At 41.3% G+C, this 23,196-nt stretch overlaps 1 protein-coding gene across 5 annotated transcripts in view; it reads left to right on the top strand.

The window, feature by feature from the left end:
- Nucleotides 1–23,196, top strand: part of Dnm3 (dynamin 3) — a 474,394-nt gene that overhangs the window by 236,351 nt on the left and 214,847 nt on the right. For all 5 annotated transcript variants that reach the window (XM_050158367.1, XM_050158366.1, XM_050158369.1 and 2 more), the window contains one exon: nucleotides 8,155–8,268. In XM_050158367.1, the coding sequence (XP_050014324.1) occupies nucleotides 8,155–8,268 (114 nt within the window). The remainder of the gene's footprint in view (nucleotides 1–8,154; nucleotides 8,269–23,196) is intronic.

Genomic DNA, 23,196 nt, shown 5'->3' with positions numbered 1-23,196 from the left:
CTCCAGAGACTAGGCTCCTTTCCTGATGGTTGGTGTTTTGTAAGTTTTACCCCCCAAAATAGATACCCCTTTAAGTCCTAACTGGTGTGGGATTGTTTCGCACATTACTCTTCCAAAGCTAAGCATGGCTCCCACGGGCATTCTCCTAAAACTACTAGTGCACTAAAGACTCGGGAGTAATTCAAAACAGCGCACTGGTAAAATCACTCCGAGGCTGGTCTGTGCTCAAGGTTGGATGTTTATTCCTTTCTCTGTATCTTGTTTCAAATCATATTCAACCAGTTTCTTTTCACGACCTGCTAGAGATGCGGAAGTGAACAAGTGGCTCCATCGATGTGTTAAAGACGTTACGTATCAGCGGGGAAAATGTCAACCAAATAGACAGGGCCAGGATGTGACTATAAAGTCCCTCCTACTATGACATTTTCCAGAATTACAGCCAAAAGATTATATTCCAAAAGGAATTTAACCAAACCCAAGTGCTTGGAGAACAATGGATTTAAAGTCCTCTGTCAAATTCTGACTCCCCAGGCAGCCCCAGCCAAGGGCGCTCTCTGGTCCAGGTGGCCTCTCTTCAGCAGCTCTACGCTGAATGGGTCACCACTGGCATTTGAAATTAAAATGTCCTTCAGCTCCTCATTAAGTTATTCAGATTTCCATTACTATAACGAAATGCCCAAGGCACTAAGGTATCACAAGAGAAAGGGTAATTGGCTTATGATTCTGGTGGTTCTATTCCAAGACCAAGTAGCCCACAGCTTTGGGCTTCTGGTGACAACAACTTACTATAGTGGAACAAACTACCATTAAGCATGGCGGACTGAAAAAAAGAAAGAAAAGCTAGGTGGTGGTGGTTCACACCTTTAATCCTGGGGCAGAGGCAGGTGGATCTCTGTGAGTTTAAGGTCAGCCTGCTCTGCAGAGTGAGTTCCAGGACAGCCAGGGATTCCCAGAGAAAACTTGTCTAAAATAAACAAAATGACTGATCTAACCCTCCTAACCAGGCCTGGCTTTAATAGACAGGGCTCGACCCTATCAAGTATTCTGTGCACCCATGCCTTTCAGAGATCATTCAGTATCAACACAGAGCGAATCCAGCTTCACATCCGGCCGCCCATGTGTCTATACACAGGAAACCCCTTTTCTCAGTTATCAAACCCTTGCCTCAGGCACATCTGCTGAAACTGTCTCTGCAGGTCAGATTTGGGACAGGCTGTCTGTTCTGAGGACACCTGTCCATGCAGCTAGAGCTTCTTCCAAAGCGACAGGGTGGATGGCTTTACCGGCAACTTGGCTAGTTCCATGCAGCCTCCAGCATCTGGCCAGGTAGGCCCTCCTGAAGAATGAGGCCTGTTCTTCTAAGCAGGTACTCATCTGTGGAGACAGACTGGGTAGGAGCTTTTAGAATCCTCTAAGGCCAAGCTATCAAACACCCGGTGCCCTGCAACCCCTTCCCAAACTGCATCAGTAAAAGCCATCTGCATAGCTGGAAAAAGGAAAAGAGAAAGCTCATACGGTCTTCCATAAGCAAGGCCAAGGTCAAAACTCCTTGCTCACAAATAAAATCCAAGGCCTTAACTGTGCTGGAACTCATCCATGTGTACTGTTTTTCCCCTGAGATGTTATTCCTTTTATCATCTAGTGTGCTTGCCAGAGGTTTGGCTCTGAATTTAGGCCCTTAACACGGAGAGTTTGCCCACCCTGGCGATGCCTGCTTTTCATATGGAGGACTCCGTAGGGTAGGCTTCCATGAGGGGCACGAGTGAAGCTGGTCCAGTCTTTTGACTGTTGATCTCATGTGGTTGCTTTCAAAGTTTCTACATTTACTAAAAACAGCTTGGGTGTTACTTGTAGTAGTAAATAAAAGGGGAGGGGGCTGTCTCCAGCCAAACAAATGAAAACATGCCCTTTCCACTCTCAAGGCCCCTTGGAGCCTTGTAATTATGGGGCCTGCTTGTCCTTGTTTCCTCACGTCAGGATCTGATGCTCAGGCATGGAGAGGCTTACCAGGCTATTGTGCTGAACGATGAGAGGTCCTTTGTACAACCTCAAATGTGGATACAAAATGAGTATCTTCCATTTTATCTGTTTTCTACATAAGGATGCTAGAGCTAGTCCAGTTTTTTTTGCATTCTATTCAAATTTTATTTATTTTTTTCCTTTCTCCCTTAGTTTTCTTTCTGTTTTTTAATCACCTCTTTGTACTCATACCCCTTACATTCCGACCTTTTCTGCTGTTTCTGTTTATTATCTGAAGCAGGATCTCCTTCACCCCATGGCCCAAGCTGACCTTGAACCTGTGGCTATCTTGCCTCAGCCTCCTGAGTAATGGAATGATGAAGATGAATCACCATGCCTGTGTTCTCTCGGTTTCAACAGGGTCTTTTCCTGTGTCTGTCCACCTTGATTTCAGGCATCACCTTCAGTTCCTTAGTGAAAAACAACGTAGGAAGTAATTTCCTAAATTCCCATTTTATGACGATTACCATCTATTTGTAGCTAATGCGTTTCCTTCCCTAAACAAAGGACAAACTATCCTGAACTTCTCTGAAGTGCTGTCAGTGTTCAGTGCCGAGGACAGTGCCACAGATTCCTCCCAAGGAGTGACAGGGGACACGCGTACCTGCAAGCTGGTTGGGGTGCAAATGGCTGTAGTGTCATAGGGATAGTTCTGAATCCATCTTTCTTATTTTTGTGTACAGCCTTTACAGCGTGTATGTGTTTGTGTGTGTGTGTGCATGTGTGTTTATGCATGTGTGTATGTGTTTATGTATGTTTGCATATGTATGTTTATATATGCATGTGTGTATATGTATGTGTGTATCTTTGTATGTGTATGCATGTGTGTATGTATGTATGCATGTATATGTAAGTGTGTATGTGTATATGTATGTGTGTGCATGTATGTGTATGTGTGTATATGTGTGTATGTGTGTGTATATGTATGTATGTATTATGTATGTGTGCTGCTAGGCATTGAACCCAGGGTGACCTACATGTGCAGGGCACATGCTCTACCACTCTCGTTTTCACTGCTCTTAGTAACTCACGGTTTCCAAGGAGCTCCATTGACTACATCCACCAGACTAAACACTGTTAGGTAAACAGTGTTCCAGCCATAACATTGAATGTGTCTGGAAACCGTGGTGCATGCTTGAGTGATGAGTCCCATGGTGCCAGCAGCAGCAGGCACTTTACTGCCCCTCATCTTACAGTGCTGAGATTTGTTCCTGCCTCCTACATCAGTGGTTCTCACCTTCCCTCGTGCTACAACCCCTAAATATGGTTCCTCATGCTGTGCTGACCCCCAAACGCAAAATTATTTTCCTTGCTACTTCATAACTGTAATTTTGCTACGGTTATGAATTGTAAGGTAAATGTTTTGAAGACAGAGGTTTGCCAAAGAGGTCGCGACCCATAGGTTGAGAACCACTGTGCTAGACAGCTCGTTGGATTCTCTAGGACTTTTCTTTATCTCCTCATTTTCTATGAGTCCGTTGGTTCCCCCACCCCCATTCCGGGTCTGATTTCCCTGCCAGAGCTGTTTTGTGTGGGGATTGATAACCCGAATTACACACTCTTGTCCCAAACTTTGAATGTGCTTAGATCTTTTGGGTATAGAAGTTCAGAACTCTGGATGCAGGCCTAGCGTCTCACCTTCTGTGTTAGGAATGCACAGAGCCTCTGGGACATGGCAGTGCTGACTGCGTCTCTCAAGATCTGTTTCTTCACGCCCAACTCTCACCGTGCTCTTTCTGAACTACCTCTGTATGCTTAGTCTTACTCTGTAGCTGAGTGTCCCAGAGCTGCTCTGCCTCCTGAGACACACACACACACACACCTACCTCCCCCCCCCTCACCGTCCTCACTCACCTTGACTCTTCTTTAATGGAGGAAAAGATCAAATACGACCTTCCTGGACTTTCCCTGTTTCCTGTTGAAGAACCCACATAAGCCTTTACTATCCAGCCCTCTCTTTCCCTCACCCTTGCTGGAGGCTCACAAATTCAGGCAGCCCAACTCAAGGCCAGCCCCTCTCCCAGCTCTTCATCCCAACCCCCCCAACTTTCTCGTTCTTTATATCTGTGTAGCACTACCAACCCCTTTTCTCTGCTTGCCTACGTGGATAGCCGGACAACATGCTCCCGTCCATCCCCTCGACTCCATCCCTATGCTGGTTTGAACTCCTCTGGGAAGCTCTCGCTTCAGCCTTTTCGTTCATTTCTACTCTTGGTTCTTTTCATCTCAGTGAGCCATCCTCATTTCCCATGGCGCTGAAATGGGCAGAGCTAAAGTCAATTCAAGATTCCGCTTTCTTTGACATCTGTGACCTTATGGCCTGTGTATCTGATTTTGTTTTAGTCCTTTATGGCCACCTTTTAAACACTGGTGCTCCCACGGATTCCACCCCAGCCACTGCTGTTAACTGTCACCTATGTGTAAAGTGAGGACTTTCTAGTCTGTAGGTTCGGCTTTAGCTCCTCCCCTTTTCTCCATAAGATCATCCTATATGTGTCTTCTACAAGTACCTCAAATTCAACATGGCCTTGAATGAATTCACCAACACCCCACTTTCTAAAATTTGGTCTCCTTTCTCTGTTCTTTTTGAATTTTACAATGGTTGGCTCTGAAAGACGGTGGAGGCAAGCATTGCGAAACCTTTCTAAAACACCATAAACAAATCTCTATCTGTTCTAGTAGCCACGATAAACTATAAAACAAGACAGATGAGTTAATTGGAAATAGAGTTTATGTAACCTAATTCATGTAATGTCATTTATTTATAAGTATTTAAATGCTAACCAGGTATTTTCAATTCTTTTTGGAATTTAGAGTGCATTTTGCTATCATGTGCCTCAATTCAAACTAAGCACCGGAACTGGAATCTTGTCTGTTGCTAATGATTATGGGCTGCTCATCAACAACCAACCTCACAGATTCTCCTTCATCCAGCCACAAGTCCACAAGTCCTGTTCATTTTGCTCCCTAGATATTTCTCCAGCAGACTAAGTTCTTTTCCTTTTCACATCCTGACTTTAATTTTCACACTAGTTATTTCTCACTTGTATCATTGCAGTGGCTTATAAAGCCACTGTAATAGTCCTTGTGGGACAGGCCTTTCACCAGACTGTTTAGGACCAGGGCAGGAAGCTCACAATTGCAAGGGCTAGCTTGTCTGCAGAGTGAGTTCAAGGCTAGCTTGGCAGTTTATTGGGACTTGTTTCAAAATAAAAACTAAGAACAAGGCTAAGACTATGGGTTATTAGTGTAGCTCTTTCTTAGCTTGTAAAAGGCCTTTAGAAAAATGAATAAACGAATAAACCAAATGTGCTCTCTCTGTTCAAGGGAACATGCTGGATCCATTGGAATATTCGATAGAGTGGAGTATCTACTCATACGTATCTAGGAGAGAAGAAAACAGCTCATATTTATTAACATTTCTTTTTTTTTTTTTTTTTTTTTTTTTTTTTTTTTTTTTTTTTTTTTTTTNGACAGGGTTTCTCTGTAGTTTTGGAGCCTGTCCTGCAACTAGCTCTTGTAGACCAGGCTGGTCTCGAACTCACAGAGATCCGCCTGCCTCTGCCTCCCGAGTGCTGGGATTAAAGGCGTGCGCCACCACCGCCCGGCTTATTAACATTTCTTACACACATTGAAGTCAACTTCCTTGAATTTGGTATCCAAGAGGTAGCAGTAAAGCTATCAGTATTAGGTTGTTGATAAATATCTCACACAAAGTGTTTGAGACAGTTAAAAATGTTTCTCATTGCTACATCACAGTCTCAAATTTATTTTTAAGTACTTTTGATACAATACAATTGGTGAATACAATAGACATTTACTTAAGAGACCAGAGAACAAATTAAATTACAGGCATTAGTTCTCTCCTTATACCAGTCGTCTGGAAGCAAGTGCCTTTACCCACTGGGGCCATCTGGCCAGTCTAAGAATTTAAGACTAAGTATACTTATATCAGGTATATATAAGATATATAAGAGATATTTTACTATCTCACTTTTCTGGAAATATAAGAAATATATAGATATATATTTCCAGAAAAGTGAGATAGTAAAATCTAGCATCCCACTTCAGTTTCAGCCCACCTCTTTTCCCAGTCTTCAGTTTTTCTTTTTAAAAGAATTTCAGAGAGAGAGAGAGAGAGAGAGAGAGAGAGAGAGAGAGAGAGAGAATATGCACATGAGAGCCCTGCCATACATTAATCTTTTCTTTTTTTAGTCTTCTACAGAATACAAATGACACTGTGTCATTGTACTAGGGCCTAAAATTCATCCAAGTATTTCAATTTATTCAGTATCTTTGGATATAGAACTCTCCCAGGTCTACAACAACAAATTACTACTTTACCTACTTATACAGCAGGCTGTCTGCAACCGCTGGGCCATAAATTTCCTTCCATGAATGCTTTTTTCTTTAAAGAATTTTTTTAAAGTTTAAAATGAACATGGTACAATGATTCCATTGTGTCTTTAGGGGTCTTATAATTCGGCAGGAAAAGCAGCTCCAGAAATGTGTACTTTTTAAAAAATCATATAGTAAAAGATGCTTACCAACAAAAGGAGTTTGAGGAGGGTGTGATAGACTTGCCCAGAGAAGAAGGTGCTGAATTAGGACCTGGAAGGTGGTTCGGAAATGAGGTCACTTAGTTTGTCAGATTTTTAAATCTGTTTTCCTGAAACCCCGCCATGTTCTTTTGCTCTAAGGAAGACAGAGTTTTAATTTTATGTGCTGTATGGGTACATTCCATAGCCTTCAAACTGCAGTATGAAGAAGGATCCCCTGGGTAATATAGTAAAATATAGGTCCCTGGACTCAGTGTGCGTGTGTTCTGATTTACTCAGAGAATTCCTAGCCTAGGACTTGGTGCGTTTTAGAAAGCACTTGAATGACCCCCTTGTATCTGGTAGGAATTGTTCTTGGAGGTACATTGCCATCTTCTTTCTATAAGAAAGTGTAAGGAGGTGTTAAAAAACGACCTTGGTCTGGGCCCAGGAGGGATGCTCTTTGTAAACTCAACAAGGCCTTGAGGAAGGGGAATGGACAGTGGGGATGCTGAAAAGGAATCGTGGATGGCCTGGGCTGTAAACATGGAGAGAATTTTGAAAAAGCAGCAGTGAGAGCTTTGGTGTATTTCATGATTTTCTTATGGCCTTTCTTAAACTTCAACAGAAAATTTGATAGAAATATAGAATCTAATTATTAGAGCATTTTCATCTACCTTCAGAAACCAGTAGTCATCCAACAAGAAAGTAAAAAATATTTATAATGTCTAGGACAGTGAATGTTTTTAAAATAGGATATATTTTAAACTTTAGGAAAATGTAGAATTTCTTGTAGAACTGCACTTCCGGTTCTGAGATAATAAAGCATAGAGAATATGGGAACCTATTCCATGTGTGGAATATGTTAACTTTATAACCACTGTGAGGAAAAATGCATTTTTTCCTTACATGCCACTTTTAAGTTCTGTCAAACTTGTCACCCGGTTGTTAATATTGTAGAATTTGAAAATGACTGAGTGATTTTTCTGAGATGCTGCATATTTTACTCTATGGTAAATAACAACCAGAAGGGGGTGGATAAATCAAGGCCATTCATAGGCCCCACACTAAAATGTTCATGATTTCAGCTTTCTCCCTCGGTCAGATCTAATTGGATTGCTGGAGTTTCTGGGCTTTATTTTTGCCATTTGCTGATGAGTGTTTGCCGCAAGTTTTAATGAACTTTAAACCAGGCAGACAAATAGGCCAGTAGCCTGGAAAGAGAGATGGAGCGGTAGGCATGGGAAGTCTATCCAATCAATCAGCAAAACATGTTTTAATTGTAGCAGCACTGCCATAAATAGGCCGGCACAGCCATTCAGGCTGCTTCATTCTTGTCTGCTTCAGTCTGCTGTGCTCTGCCATCCGCATGAGCCCGAGATTTTTGTTTGGGTCACCAATGGACAAGACCTCCCACTGGCCATCTGAATTTTGGAAGATGTACTTTCTTCAATAGCTCATGGGAGGCTGAGTGTGTGTGTGGGGGGGGGGGTGGGCAAGGCTGTTCTTATGCAATTTATATTGTTTAGTTCGCCTGAGACTTGTGCTCTCCATTTGCTTCCTCTCAATGGTTCTGCTGATGTCTGCTTTCTTGCAGGTGATTCGCAAGGGCTGGCTGACTGTCAGCAACATCGGCATCATGAAGGGAGGCTCGAAGGGCTACTGGTTCGTCCTCACTGCAGAAAGCCTGTGCTGGTACAAAGACGATGAGGTAAGCCACAGTGACAGTTCCTTTAAATGTTTCTAATGTGAAATTGACTGAGGCTATTGCCGTGCACAGCTCCGGACACTGGTATCTCTTTTGCAGTGAGATCTGTCTATAAATGTTGTTTTAAAAAAGCCCTGCTTTTCTTTCTTTTTCAAATTACGGATCTTTAGTTTTACAATGTTCCCATTGAACTTCCTTTCCTGGTTATTTCTTTCATATAGTCCAATTTTGCTGGCCTGGAGAAGTTAATATCAAGACATTGGTGTAGCCAAAGCACTGTTCATTGAATAACATGTTGAAAAGACATAAGGCCATAGAGGTGAAATGCATGAGGCGCTACCGTGGGTAAGGCAGCGTGGGGCTGCTGTGGCCTCCACCTCCAGTGAAAGGCGTGGGCAGCAGTGAGACTGCTGGGCTTCATGTTAGTACCAGACCGTTCTACACATTTTCTTCTTTGAGAATTGGATATCTCTAGAAAAACATAAATGATAAGAATTGTGGTGTTCTGGCTCATGTTCGATGTTCATAGTGTCATCCTGTGACTTACTGCTCATTGTATAATTTGACAGCTATAAAAACACAAAAGTGTCACCTTAGGCTTATAGAGCCATTAAGCTGCTGTAAATTCTTAGAGCTAGATTCGGGAGGACATGGATTGAAATTGAACTGTGTTTTGGAAATTGCAATAGCTCTGACCAGTGACATCATTGGTATTGTAACGCAGTACACAAATGTTACATAAGAGTGCTCTTTGATAGCTGGATCATGAACAGGTGTGATCATCCCTATTCTACTGGCTACAAAAGACAGGTGTGTCAGAGTTCAAAGCCCCTCCTTCTTAGTCTGATGTCTTTTGAAAACATTAAAGATGCCTTTGTTATCTCTTGAAAGAAAAGATTCATGGTTCAGGGTTCTTTCCATTTCTCTGTGTCTTCTGTGTAACAGTGTGTTGCAAAATTTTGGATGATGGCTTGATTCCCATGAAAGATTCTGTGATATGGAAACTCAAATTCTACAGAAATGTCAGAATGAATTTGTTGTTCAAAGCATTGTTTTCAAATTCTCATGTCACCACCTCCAGTAAAAAGTGATATTGGTCATTTTGGGCGTTTGAATAAGAATGACCCCTATAGGCTCATCTATTTGAATGCTTGGTCAACCAGGGAGTTACACTATTTGAAAGGATTAGAAGAACTGAGAGGTGTGGCCTTGTTGGAGGAAGTGTGTCACTGGGGATGAGCTTTGAGGTTTCAGAAGCCTATGCCAGGCTCAGCCTCAGATTTGCACTCTCAGCTACCGCTTCAGTGTCTGCCTGGATGCCGCCATGCTCTCTTTCATGACGACAATGGGCTAAACCTCTGAAACTGCGTGAACCCCCAATTAAATGCTTTCTTTGTAAGAGTTGCTTTAGCCATGGTGTCCCTTTACCACAATAGATCACTGACTAAGCGAGGTATTTTGAGAATCCGAGGATTAGCAATACTGTTTCTCCTGTGCCTGGTGACGTGTGCCTGTCATTCTGTGGGACACTCTAGTTTAAAGATCATGGCATAAGCTCCAAGATTCTCCCCTGTATGCAAAAGAGTAAATAATTATCTACTTTGCGACTTAGTTACACTGTAGACACATTTCCCCTTAAATATCTGGATATTCATTTCCATACTTTTACATTCATTATCAGTCTTGGGACCTTTCCCAGTAACACAAGAGGAAGCAGAAGTTTTCCCTTAGGAGTTGTAATAATGGCAGCCAGTGTTTGCTGCATGTTATTTGACTGACCCATGTTAGAACTTGGGGGAAGGTATTCTTATTATTGCTATTTGGAGATGGGAACACTAAAACTAGCAAATACCACCTCCCTCACTAATGTAGGCCACTGTTTTGGAAAGTCATTTCAACATGGTTTGGTTTATCTTATGAAGACCACATCATGTCCATAAGATTAACCAGCTTCCAAAGGTCACACAGAGAGTTGGTAACAAGGTAGAAATTAGAACCCAGGCTACTAGGCTCTGGAAGTTCCAAAGTTCATGATTGTCCAAGTCCTTCTTGCCTTACAAAGAATTCACTGGGATAATTTCCAGGAGACTCAGAGTTGACCTCTTTCTGGGTGTGGCTGCCATGCATCCCTGAGAGATCTAGGGAGTCTTTGCTCTTGTGGTGTAGCTGTAGGGCTGGCTCTCTGGCCTCCTATGTCACCCCTGGAAAGGTGGTGAGGCATCTGATGCTCTGGGTTAACAAGAAAGAAACCTTGAGAGCCCAGGGAGTCACATTGTTGGACTTAACTTGACATCTTCTCCTTTAAAGATGCAAGACATCTACAAAAACCACTGCAGCTGGTGCTCTCTCCAGACTGCTTGATTTCCACACATAGGAAATAAACATGTTTATTTCGATATTGCCTGTGTCCAATGGCCATTTTACTAAAGGTGCATGTACAGGGATTGAGGTAGGGAAGAATGTAAACGATCCTTCAAATAAAAAGTCCCTTTTCTCCTTTTAGAGCCTACCAAGAAAAGGAGCAAAGGACAGACAAGGTTGCTGCTATATGTAACCAACAACCAAGCAGTAATGTCAAGTACTCTGGGCTCTAGAGAGAATGAAACAGGGGAAGGGTGGAGAAGATGACAGGGACAGCCTTTAGAATAAGAAAACCATCACAGTGGAGTAGAGACAGGAGTGGTGAGCTGTGCAGAAGAATTAGTCGAACAGTAATCCAGCAGAGGGCATGATAAATGCAAAAGTCTCAGAGCTGGAAAATGCCGGAGAGCTTGTGGCCAGAATGTAGGTATAGCAAGGGACAAAGATGCCAGGGGCTTGGGGCTTGATATGTCACCACCAAATTATTTGGATTTTATTCTAAGGATGACTGAACAACTCTAAAGCACTCTGACAGGATACGATATGATTAGGTTTGTGGTTTAGGATCTCTGTGGGGCCGTGTGTGATAGCCATGGAATTCTCAAAAGGTAGAGGTGGGTGGCAAGAATAGAAGGAGACCAACTAGGAAGCCATAGCAGGCCAAGGCTGGAGATGACGACCTACGTGGGTAGTGGCTGCACGCAGGGGACAGCGCTAGTTCAGATGGAGAGGGCCACACAAAGCCATCTACTTCCCTGTTCATTTGGATTATTTCATGTCATGACATCAGGTGTATGGGATCTGGGTTTTCTTAGTGAAGAATGGCAAGGCTCAGGTAACAGAGGGGAGCTCACATCCTGTTTGTTCAGTGAAACTCTCCATACTGTCTCCCCTCTAGCCTGTGGGTTCTCCTATGTCTTAACCAGGAATTAGAAATGATGTTATCAGACTGGGTTCTTTACAAACTGGTATGGCAAGACCATGAAAATCAAAGTGATGGTTTTAATTTTTAGTTAGCATGATTGTAGTTTTGTTCTCGACAGTTTCCCTGTTTTCTCCCGACTCAGAAAAGATTCACACTCCTTGTTCTTAAGTTTCATTGGATGCATGAACCCCACCCCAAGAATCCATTGAGAGCTTTTAAGCCCGTGATCTACCAGTATGATACAGCAATGGTGCACACATGGTATGCACATGCCACTGATGGAAAGGTTCCTGCCTGTGTTCCAGGCAACAGGCCACTACATTATCTTCATGGGCTTATTCCAGTGTAGTGAGACAGTTGGCATAGTTTATCCACTTAGCTAGATCTTACTCTCTGTCACTACCCCCAGGCTAGAGCTCTGTGCACTGTGGAAGGGCGTTGTCCATCTTTCAGAGTTCGACAGTTTCTAAGTCATTCCTAGAGGATTTCCTCAGGTCTTGAACTTCTAGGTGATGGAGCAGAACCCCAGACCTGAAATTTCCCATGTGAATGGCCATGCACACATTTTTATGGTCTGTCTTCCCTGTGGTACCATTGCCATTGTATGCATGGCATGCAGGATTAGTGGCAGCTACTTATTAGGGTGAGGTCAGAGCTCAGACATGAAGATTTGTGACCCGAGATAATTACCACATAGTTCTTTGTCTTCTATTAAAATAATAACATAAGGTGGTTATACCACTTATCTTTGCAGACTACTTCTAGAAGAAAGACAGCAATTTTAGTGATGTCATGTAGAGTACTGTGTGCCCCTCTCTGCAGCAGTATTTACCAGTGGACACCCCTTTTGGTGTGCCTTTGGTAGCTTTCCTCTTTTGGTCCATCCCTCAAACAGCACACTAGCTTCTGTCTTTCTTTTTATCTTCTTATTTTTCCCTTTAGTGGTACCAATCTAGAATATCCGATTTGAAATTCTTTATATGTATTATGAGCATATATACTCTATACTATGTACCAACACTAGTCCAACCAAAATGGTCAGAATGTTTGACAAAACCAAATGCCAAGTGGTTTTCAGAGAAGACTCTCCCATGTTGGTAGTGGTAATGGTAACTAGCCCTCCATCACATGTTAGTAGTGGTAATGATAACTAGCCCTCCATCCCATGTTAGTAGTGGTCATGGTAACTAGCCCTCCATCCCATGTTAGTAGTGGTAATGGTAACTAGCCCTCCATCCCATGTTAGTAGTGGTAACTAGAACTTCAGTCTTCATTATACCTGCCACACATCAGGCCTGCTCCTCTTTCTGGAGTTTTCTAGTGTTCATTACCATCATTGTGGGTACCATTGTGGGGAACGTGCAGTGTCCCAGGCATTGAGTTAAGTGAGTGTTTTATCTCCTTCTCCACATGAGAGACTTAAGAGAACAGGGGACTTAGCTAGCTGTGCCGTGTGTGTGTCACACCCTTCTGCACCTGAACGTTTCCCATCAGGTATATTTGGAAACCTGGTTATATGTAAGGCATGGTTCTGGTCACTCAGGAAAGAATAGTTAACAAAGAAGCCATGATGCCTGCTCTTTTGAAGGACAATCTGAATAAAGAAAACATATAAACAAACCACAAAGCTTACCCAATGCTGATTAGAGTCTAGAAAAGTCAAGCCAGTGATGTGTTTGACATAAACAGTGTCTGAGATGAAATGATTACAGGATGTAGGGGCTTTAAGTTGAGTGATTAAAGAAGGTCATGTTAGTGTCCTGGGGTAGAGTTGAACCAGAGTGACCGATATAAAAGGAAGAGTAACTCTAGAAATAAAGGACTTCAACTGCCACAGTAAGAGGCTCCTTTGGAATGTGTGAACTGGAGGTCACATGATCAGACAGTTTAATATGTATGTTATATATAATGAGAGAGAGAGAGAGAGAGAGAGAGAGAGAGAGAGAGAGAGAGAGAGAGAGAGAGCGCACTGGTTATCTTGTGAAAAATTAATTGGAAGAGAGCAAAACTGGACTGGGAGGGGTTAGAAGTTGTTACCATGATTACATGAGAGGCTACTGTATCCTAGGCTGGCCTGGGATGATGGAAATTGGTAGGCATGATCTGAGACGTGTTTTAGATGATGACAGGACAACTAGACACTTGAAGACATTAAGCACTGTGCACCCAGGGGCTGCTGTGTTGTTCTCTTAAAGGTGTTGACGCTTCCATCAATGAAAAGAACAGATAGAGTACTGATTAATGAAGGTCTGAGACAGTGAGTGGATGACCAGCTACAATGGAATTTCATCATGGGACAGTATCAACAAGGGCCAAAGGGAATTATTAAATTAGAAATTTTTTGTTAATTTTCATAATTGGTTAGTGGGTTTCAGTCTCCTGACTATAAACATGGCTTCCTGGACTTGAAATCATATGAGTAAAAACTGAATTTCTCATTACTCATTTTCACAAATAAATTCTTGGGGGAATTTCACGAAGATAAGAGAATGAAACAAAAACTCATTTCCAAAAAATGTCAGTTCTGATAACTTTATACTGATACTCTAATGGCAAACTTTCTTCTTCTTCTTTTTTTTATTTGTTTCAAACTTTCTTTGAAAATGTTTCTAGGGTACATTTTGAGAGAAAGGGATAATTTGATTCAAGGAAAAAATTCATTTTTCTTAATATCAACAAGAAAGGGGTAAATCTATGTGCATCTGAATGTGTAAGTCTTCCCAGAGTTAAACTCATCAAAACGAATCAATTGCCCATTCATACGGGGAGGCTGGTTGCCGGTATCACTCTACGTCTGTGCTCCGGCATAAAGACTGAAACGGTAATGAAAAGTAGAGTCGGGGGACACAGCATTCGCAGCAGAAGTGTACTACCCTTGCACGACCGAAGGAAATCCAAATCTGCATTGAGACAGGACATTCTTTGGACTCTTAAGAAATTGCAGGCTTCATTTTTGTGGGCAGAAATGTTTGGATAGCTAGATAAGGAGATTATACAATTCCCTTATAGGGATATTTACTCTGCGTTGCTTTTATTGTGTAGCTCTAATGGAAGACAAATACAGCGGAAGATAGGGAGGAAAGTGACAGCTGTGGGCCTGGTTGTTCAAAGTCGGGGGACCAAAGGCACAGGGGTCTGCAGCTCTTTGCCTTCTCACTTACTAGATTACTAGATTGTGCAGAGCAGCAGCTGGAGGGGTCCCCTGTGATGGAGGATGTCAGCCTCTGCCCACTGACCACTCTGCACAGTCCTTGTCAAAATCGCTTACTTAGCGCCAATGTGGGTATTTTTATTTTAAACATCCAAATAAATACCAAACACCAATTTATAGATCTTAAATGTCTTCAACTTCATAGATGTATTTTTCCCATGTATAGAAAGTAACTTACATTATAACTTACAATATGAGCTTGATTATTTCCAAATTCTGGCATTATCCAAGGATTTATTATTTAGGAAATAAAATAAGTGCTATTAGTAAACTATAATGGCCAGTGCTATTTCAAATTTATTAAAAAAACCTTTTAACTACAAACCCACTCCTACTGTTTGCTATTTGCAAAAGCAAATTCTGGAAAGTCCACATTCCTTATATTACCCTTTTCCCAGGAGAAAAATTCGAGTGTGCCCTATTTTATAAATTTAAAATGTACATAAAACAATCAAGACTTTTGAAAGCAGGTCAGAAATGGTTTTTAGTGTAACTTTGTATTTATGGAAAAATGATTTGAAACATCCTGCAGAGTCTCACTTTGAAAGATCTCTGTTGACCCCTACTTCCTTCGTGTTCTGACTGGGGCCCCGTGCCACCCTGGGTAGGGTGCATTCCTGCCCTGGGAAGGAGAAAGAAAAATTGCTCAGGACGACTCTTTTAGTGCCTACTGCAGCTTGTCTAATGCCTTTAAAATTGGGCGGGACTATGCAAATAGCCCCATGGACAGCTTATACTTCCTGTTTATACTTCACATTTGGTAAATTATCATTCAACATTCTGTTGGGTGGTCATTAGAGTTTCCTCTAAGGCAAAAACCCTGCAAGTTCTTCACGTGTCTTATAGAGGAGAAATAGATGGTTTTTAATACAAGATATTTTCTGTGAGTCTAGATTGTTTACATATAAGACATTTAACTTGGTTCATATTTTCATGTCATAGTTTTGCCTATGACTCATGTTTATTTTTCTCTCTTAAAGTATGCTGTCAGATTTAGTATTAATTCCATAAAATTCAGAAAATTTGGAAACCATAGGCCCCTTACGGTTAAGTCTTTCATTTTAAAAATGGACTTCCCCAGGTGAAAAACAGTTTGCTTGAGATGTTTAATTATTTTAATCATTACAAATTGGTTTGGGGTAGCCTCAGGTTACAATTTTAACGCTTGATTAAAATATAAGAAAAAGTTAAATTTTAAATATTGAAAAGTAAAATACTTTTAGTAAATCTGGTCAAAGTAGAACAATTTTCTAAATGTACCCATCTCCCTGCATTTTATCCTTAGGTGTATGAAATGTTCATATACAAATCAACCCTGGTCACTTCTCCAGTTCCCATTTGTACACAGGATTTGAGATTTCCTCAGAAGCTAGGATACACCACGCAGGCTTATCAACAACTCCCTTTGCCCTTTTGAAAATATCAACTTCCCTGAAAAATCTTGAGTGTGAAAGTTTTTACATGAATAGAAGCGTAGATCCCAAGCGAATACACCAGCCCTTATAGTTCATCCCTGTGACTGCAGTGTAAACTCTTTCTAAGGTAAACAATAACACGATGACTACCGTGCACATCATGGCTCCTGGAAACACTGATGGTTTAGTATTCTTATCCAAAGAAAAGAAACAGTTGAACATGTGAAAAATCTCTTGGAAATATTTTAAGATATGTTTTTACAGAGTCCAAACTGGCAGTTTCTTAACTTGAAATATTTGATCCTCCATGCAGAATATATTGTTACTCTTTTTTATAATTTCTCTCTCTCTCTCTCTCTCTCTCTCTCTCTCTCTCTCTCTCTCTCTCTCTCTCTCTCTCTCTCTCCCTGTATGTGTGTGTCTCCTGACTTTATCTCTCATCCCCCCCACCCCATTTAAAAGTAACAGCATATAAAGCAATTATTTTTAGATGAGAACTGGCAGAATAATTTATTCTCCGACAAACATCAAGCTGACGTTCACTGGTTTTGTTGAATTGATTTGTTTATCAGTCTGGGGAGGCAGCAGAGAAGTGCGCAGCAAATGCCGAGGGCGTGGCAGCAGGAAAAGAGGACTATGGAAAACACAGGAGCATTTTCAGAAATGGGTTTTATTATGTTTCATAGGCACCACTCACTTTACTTTGGGTGGGTTTTAATATGCGAATCAAAATTAAAAGGTTACATACGAGTTTTTAAATAAGCCAACAGTTTAAAACCCCAGGCCCCCAGATCCCTCATTGTGGTTGTAGCTCTTGGTGTAGATGCTATGGTGTGAGGGCTGCTCTCTTTCAATGGCTGGTTGTCATTCAGGCTGGGTTGTCATGTGACTGCCTGTCTGTGCCTGCTGTACAGGTGAGCGGATGTTCTGCACAGCAAGTGTAGACAGGCAGACACATGACAACTCTGTCCAGCCAGGCCCTTGGGTCCTTCAGGTTTCCTTTGCTCATGGACAGATACAATCAGCCTGTTTTCCAGATTTGGGTGAATTTGGGGGATAAGGGGAAAGGAGAAAAACACACAATAAAATTAAACATTAAAACATTATGGAACTAAAAAGCAGTTAGACATTTGATTTTATTCAGAAAGTATACTCATACAATTGATCCCAATGTACTAACAGGGATGAATGTGAAAGACAGAAAACTCACATGGTTTTAAGGGGGAAAGTTATCAGAAGTTCTGTTTGTTTGTTTGTTTGTTAATTTTTTTTTTTAAAAATCCAATTCCTATTGTTACTGGCCCTCATGCAATCAAAGCACAGAGTAACTGAACCAGATGTTCGTCCTCTTCACAAACTCTGCCTGTCTTAGGAGTGCAGTTAGATACAACTGTGCTTACACCCATTTCTCCTAGCACATAGGCACCGTAAGCTCGTCCATGAAAAAGAACATTGTCGTCTACACGGCAACAGTAGCCACATCCAAATGACGAGCCTAACGTGTCTGGCAACCCAGCCAGCAGGCTTTGGAGATAAATATATGTCTCCAAGCAATAGGAATTTATTTTAAAATTTTATTTTCCTTTCGAGGTAGCCATATGAAAACCAAGCAGGAGACAGTTATGAGCTTGCCTTCCTCTTGATTAACTAGCAGAGCCATGCCATGAATCAAACATAATCTAGAATGTTATTACTCACAGTATATAGAATGTGTTTTTGACATTGTTAAAAAAAAAAAGGAAAGTTCGCCTCATATCCAGAATGAATATGTGAATCAGTGGTGTTAACATAAAATGTAAACTGTAATCCCGCTGGGTCAGAGTGCTGGCTGCTTTAGTATACTTTGTCAATTTGCATATGGAGAGATATGTAACAACTTCTCTGTCATCTTAAACACAAGATAGCCAAAGAATCAAAAGTCTAAAAAGTGAAATTTCATTAAAACTAAAGTTAAACAAAACATTGTTATCCAAGGAATGTACATCAGATCTTAACTTTAAAGGAAACAAAACTTTATTATTTACCTTCAATTGGAAATTCTAAGACAGAAATAGCAAATAGAAGTGTTATGGACAGTAAAATACCCTTTAGAGAATGGGAAAAGAACAGTTTACCACAAATCTGAGTTTGTTTTCAGTACCTAGAAATGATATCTTTTTAACAGAGAGTTGATGAGTGCAATCGTACCTAGACTTACTTAATTTCAAGAAAATAAATGTGCGCTTCTGTCCAACACTTCAGAGCAGAAGTGCTTGGCTGCTCTTAAAGTAATTACCAAGTCCAGTATGTAAAAAGGGAATACCTTGAAATGCTATTTGGTCTGTTGTTTCATTCAGAGCCACAGAAAGTCATTACAGAGTGATTCCCTTTCAAAGAATATACCGTAGCAATTACAATTATTATAATTCTGCATCACTTTCCCCTCTCCCATAAATCATTTGATCCAGTTTACTCTGCCCAATTAAAAGAATGATGCATGCAACCTGGAAAATAAGAAGAGATATCTGTGAGTGCACATGGGGTCCTTTAATAGGAAGCGGTTTCATTTATACCATGTTATCCAAAATGTTTGAGCCTGAAATAGTATAACAGCTCTTCTGCATAGAAACATAAATCAAAATGGGGGAGGGAATGGTTATTTTATTCATGAGATTTGGGGACAATATATTTTTTTTGATAGATTAAAAAACCATGGTTGTAGTAAGTATGGGGCACAGGCATAATTTATAGCTCTGTTGAACCTTCTCCAAGCTTGGTAAAAAAATTAAAGACAGAAGAATCTCCAAGACTCACCGCCTCCCACCCAGCGTCCCAAGCCGTACTTACTTGATTATCACTTAAAGCCTTAGCCTAAAGTCTGGAAACACTCTTATGTAATTGCCATAGCACGTGGTGCTGAAGCTGCTGCTGATGCCGGGTCTCCAGACAAAAATGTAAGAGAAGAATTATCTTTGCAATCTCGAGCAGTGCACTTAAACCACAGCAACTATAGGACACTGACTGGCACGACAAGTCAGAAGGGCCAAAGTAAAGGTTTAACTATTTTCCTTGATTTATTTCATTATCTCTATTTAGTACAACCGATAAAAAAAATCTCAATAAAAAACCCTTTGAAAAGCAGGTAAATATTTACGTCAGATCTGGGATATGAGGCAGGGAGTCCTGCCTCAGGTTAGAGCCTGGCCTCCCACATATTTTAAGCTGGGATCTCTCTCTCTGTGTTGCTCTAATAGCTGTTATTTGGACATCGTGGTAATGGGTGGGCTATTATCTGTAGATAAAAGAAAAGCTGATTTTCAAGAGTGCTTCCCTTAGAGAGTCACTGGGAGCTCCAACTTCCTTTTAGCGACCATGGACATTTGTGGATGGGTGATTTTTTTTTTTTTAGACTTTTTAAACAAACCGTAGTTTCTTTTTATTTCTCATATCAGCGTAAGACTCCAACCAAGAGAAAAACAAAACCAAAAAGTCTTTCATGCCTAAGTACCTTTTATGCTTAAGCTTTCTTTAGCCCATAGAGTAAATTACTTGGGTGGTCCACAGGCAAAAGGTGGGGGAGGTAGTATACTTTGGTCATTTAAAAACATAAACATATTCTCCAAGCCAAAGGCTCACTGGCAAGCAGGAAGGACCTAAGCCTATTACCTAACTGCAGGGGAGTGCACAGTGGGAGACTTTGTCCCAGGACAAACAAACTTTCTTCGATTTAAAACATATGTATATATATATATATATATATCTATAGATATATATATATATATATATACATATGTTTTAAATCGAAGANTATATATAGAGAGAGAGAGAGAGAGAGAGAGAGAGAGAGAATTTAAGTAGGAGGTGAAGTGATGGTGATGAGGCTCAGAATTCCCTTTCTCTTAGATGGTTGAAAAAATGCCTTTGACTCAGTACCCAGCCTAACTTGTCAGTAATTCACTCTCTGAACACGTACAGTGCTTCATTCTTCATATGGAGACTCACCATAACGTCCAGTGGAAGTTGGTCACTGTTGGCTACTTTCTTCTGCACTAGATCCCACGGTCCCTAAAATATTTATGTATGTCCTTTGGAAGTAATATCAGAATAAAATTATACAGTATTCTAATTGCTTTGGAAACACATGGCAGTTTTATGATGATGTGTAAGTGCTGGTGTAGGCACCAGCACGCAGACTTCGCACCCTGCCCTCATTCAGCAGAGGGTTATCAAACAGAATTTTCCTTTTGATTTTTAATTTAACTCATATATTTTAAAATTAAGTACTATTACCCTCATTTACTTAAAATTTGCCTTGAAAATGGCTTGTTAGGATGCCACCAAGTACAGACAAGGACTCCTGGGTTTGCAAAGAAATTCTTATCTTTACTGTTGAACTTACTACAGAGCCATCCGTGAGCCCTTTCTATCTTCAGACTAAAAAGTGTCCCCCGGGAGAAAGTAGGTAAGCGACCTGTAGAGAAAGGTTAGTTTCTTTGAAGCAAAAAAGAAAAAGAAAAAAAGAAAAAAAAAGACATTTAATATGAAGAGAAGTTTTTAAATTAAATATACATTAAATGAAAGCGAGTCAGGCAATTCATCTTTTCTAGTGTAAAATACACTCTTAAATTTAGAGAAATTTAACTATGGCCCAAATGCTTGCTGTCTGCCCTCTTTAGCTAGGAAAGCATGTTTCCTGAAACAATTAAACTTTCACAAATCAACTATTAGTGTTTTCAGTTTCCTATGTAAAAAAAATTCGAGAGCATTTTAAGATTTCAACTCTATTGAAAATAATTAAGATGGAAATCTTCAAGTCTCAGTAGAAAAATGAAACGATTCCTTTTCCGTTTTACCTAAGTGAAAAAACAGCTAAATTTCCTCGGCCATTTATCTAAGCTAACTGTCATGATACATCAGAACCCGTTATGTCGAGTGCACCGGCTTGGGCGGTGATCTGAAGGGTGATTTTAAAGGCACCTCGGAGGTACAACAGCAATAAAATGTCTCGCTAAAGAGAACCTGTGTTCATCTTTGGATTACTGTAGAATGTGAATCTTAGACAAGGATTCAGACTTAAAGGACAAAAGAGACGATATTCACTTTTTCACCAAAAGCGCAGAATATGGACTGACATTTTTTAAGGGTGGGAGTAAATGAACGGTGAGAGTTTATGGCTAAGGCTGCAACATTTTTTTTTTCCAGAAGTTTCTTTCATGGAAGCACTCTGACGTTCAACACAAATCCCCCAGCACTCTAAGCAACCCAGACTCCTCTACTATTTTCTCTTTCATTCAGCCCAAGGCAGCTTTCTTGCCTCCCCCACACACACCCGACATCCCACCCCCTCTTTCACCCCCAGGACAGCTGGAAACTGACCAAAGAAAACTTTTGCCTCCGTTTACAAATTCTTGTTTTATCAGTGTCTTCCTCGACAAAGTGTCTTATCATTTCAAAGGCCAGGGCAGTGAGAGAGCCTTGTAAAATACGGGCCAGAGCGCTCCGCTCCGCTGACCAGCAAGTATCAACCAGTCTTAAAGAACAATTTCAGTGTGGCTAGTTAACCGTCTGAGTTGCTGACTCAGGGAGTTGTGGGTTGGCACTCATCTCTGGCTAAGTCCCTCTGTATTGTCTGGTGGCAAAAACTTTGCCGCCTCTTCTTTTATTGTTAGGCACTATTATTTTTGGTGTTTCTATTATATAAATAAATACTTAGGAAAGCTCCCTCCCTGTTCACATAAGGTTTTGAAAATTACAGGGGTTCCCCCCACCCCACCCCCACTTTAGGGAAAAATGCATTCATTCTGGGCGTGTTAGAAGTTGCTGGAATAGCGCTCACTCGTACCCAAATTTAAGTTTCTGAATTATCAGGTTCCAACCATTCAAAACTAAGTCGCCTTCAGTTATTGTTAGTTGTCTGGAACGGGGTATTTTTTTCCTCTTTCATTTTGAAGTGGAAGACCTTTAAATTTAAGAAAGCACTTGAATGAACAACCAATATTTAGACTTAAAAAGCATATAAAAAGTTACTATTTACCATACAATGTTGCTCTTATGAAAGTTAAATTTGTGCGTCTCCATCACACATGCAGCCCAGTGTCTCCTGCACGTTCACAGAGATGATGGGATCCCTACCAAGTCCCCCAAATCACAGACCAGGTGAGCGGTCCCCGAGGCCTTACCCGCCGGTCTTCCCTCCAGCAGTCCTTTCCCCTGGCAGAGTCCCTGAGGGCTTCTTGGTCCCTAGTTTGCAAAACCTGCGAAGAGAAACACTGGGTATGAGATTCGACAAAGGAGCACCCAGCCGTCCTCTCCTTGGAATCAGCACATTTTGTCCCCAGCCGTCCATGGCGTTGCTGGCCCTTGCCCAGTCTAACCAATGTGCAGACTACTGTACAACGGCATTGTCCTGAACAGGTAGTCTGAACACTGGGGCGACGGAGCAGGATCTCCAGAAGCTTCCATCGCTGAAGGAAAAATCCTTGTCCCGGGGCTGGGGAGAGCCTGTCTTCCTGCACCAGGGCTTATTCGGCTTCCCCCCTGAATTCTGTCTGCTGCACTGACTGAGACACACTCAAGGGCTGTGATTTCCAGTCTTGACGTGGCACATTTGCAGCAGACTAGGGAACTGGCAATGAATTTAGGACCAGGAAAAGGGGGAGGGCTGGGCTGGAGAGTCCATATATGGGATGATGTCACCCTGGGGAGGTTTGGGTATGCGCTGTGCCGCTGGAGAGACCGCTAGAATCGCCTGCTCTCAGACATGGGGCTGTGCATAAAATGGTACCAGATGTTTTCGTGTAATGTTAAGCAGTCATTTCATCTTCAGGCCAGATTTTTTTCCTCAACTGGGCAGGAAGTGGGCCCCAGTATGGAAAAGCTGTAAAAAAAAAAAAAAAGAGTCAAGATGTACAGTTCTGCTGTGGCCAACCGAAAGTGAGTTCAGAGTAGAAGTACAAATTTGCTGTCTGATGCAGGCTGGAGAAGTCATTTGAAGAAAGATAGAGCAGAGATAAAACAGTAAACAGAAAGTTGAACGCTCC

Source organism: Alexandromys fortis, unplaced genomic scaffold, assembly GCF_014885135.2.
Source record: "Alexandromys fortis isolate MF-2015 unplaced genomic scaffold, M_Fortis_MF-2015_v1.1 scaffold_97, whole genome shotgun sequence".
Lineage (NCBI taxonomy): Eukaryota > Metazoa > Chordata > Mammalia > Rodentia > Cricetidae > Alexandromys > Alexandromys fortis.
The sequence above is the reverse complement of the archived record's forward strand: the minus strand, read 5'-3'. Positions and strand labels throughout refer to the sequence as shown.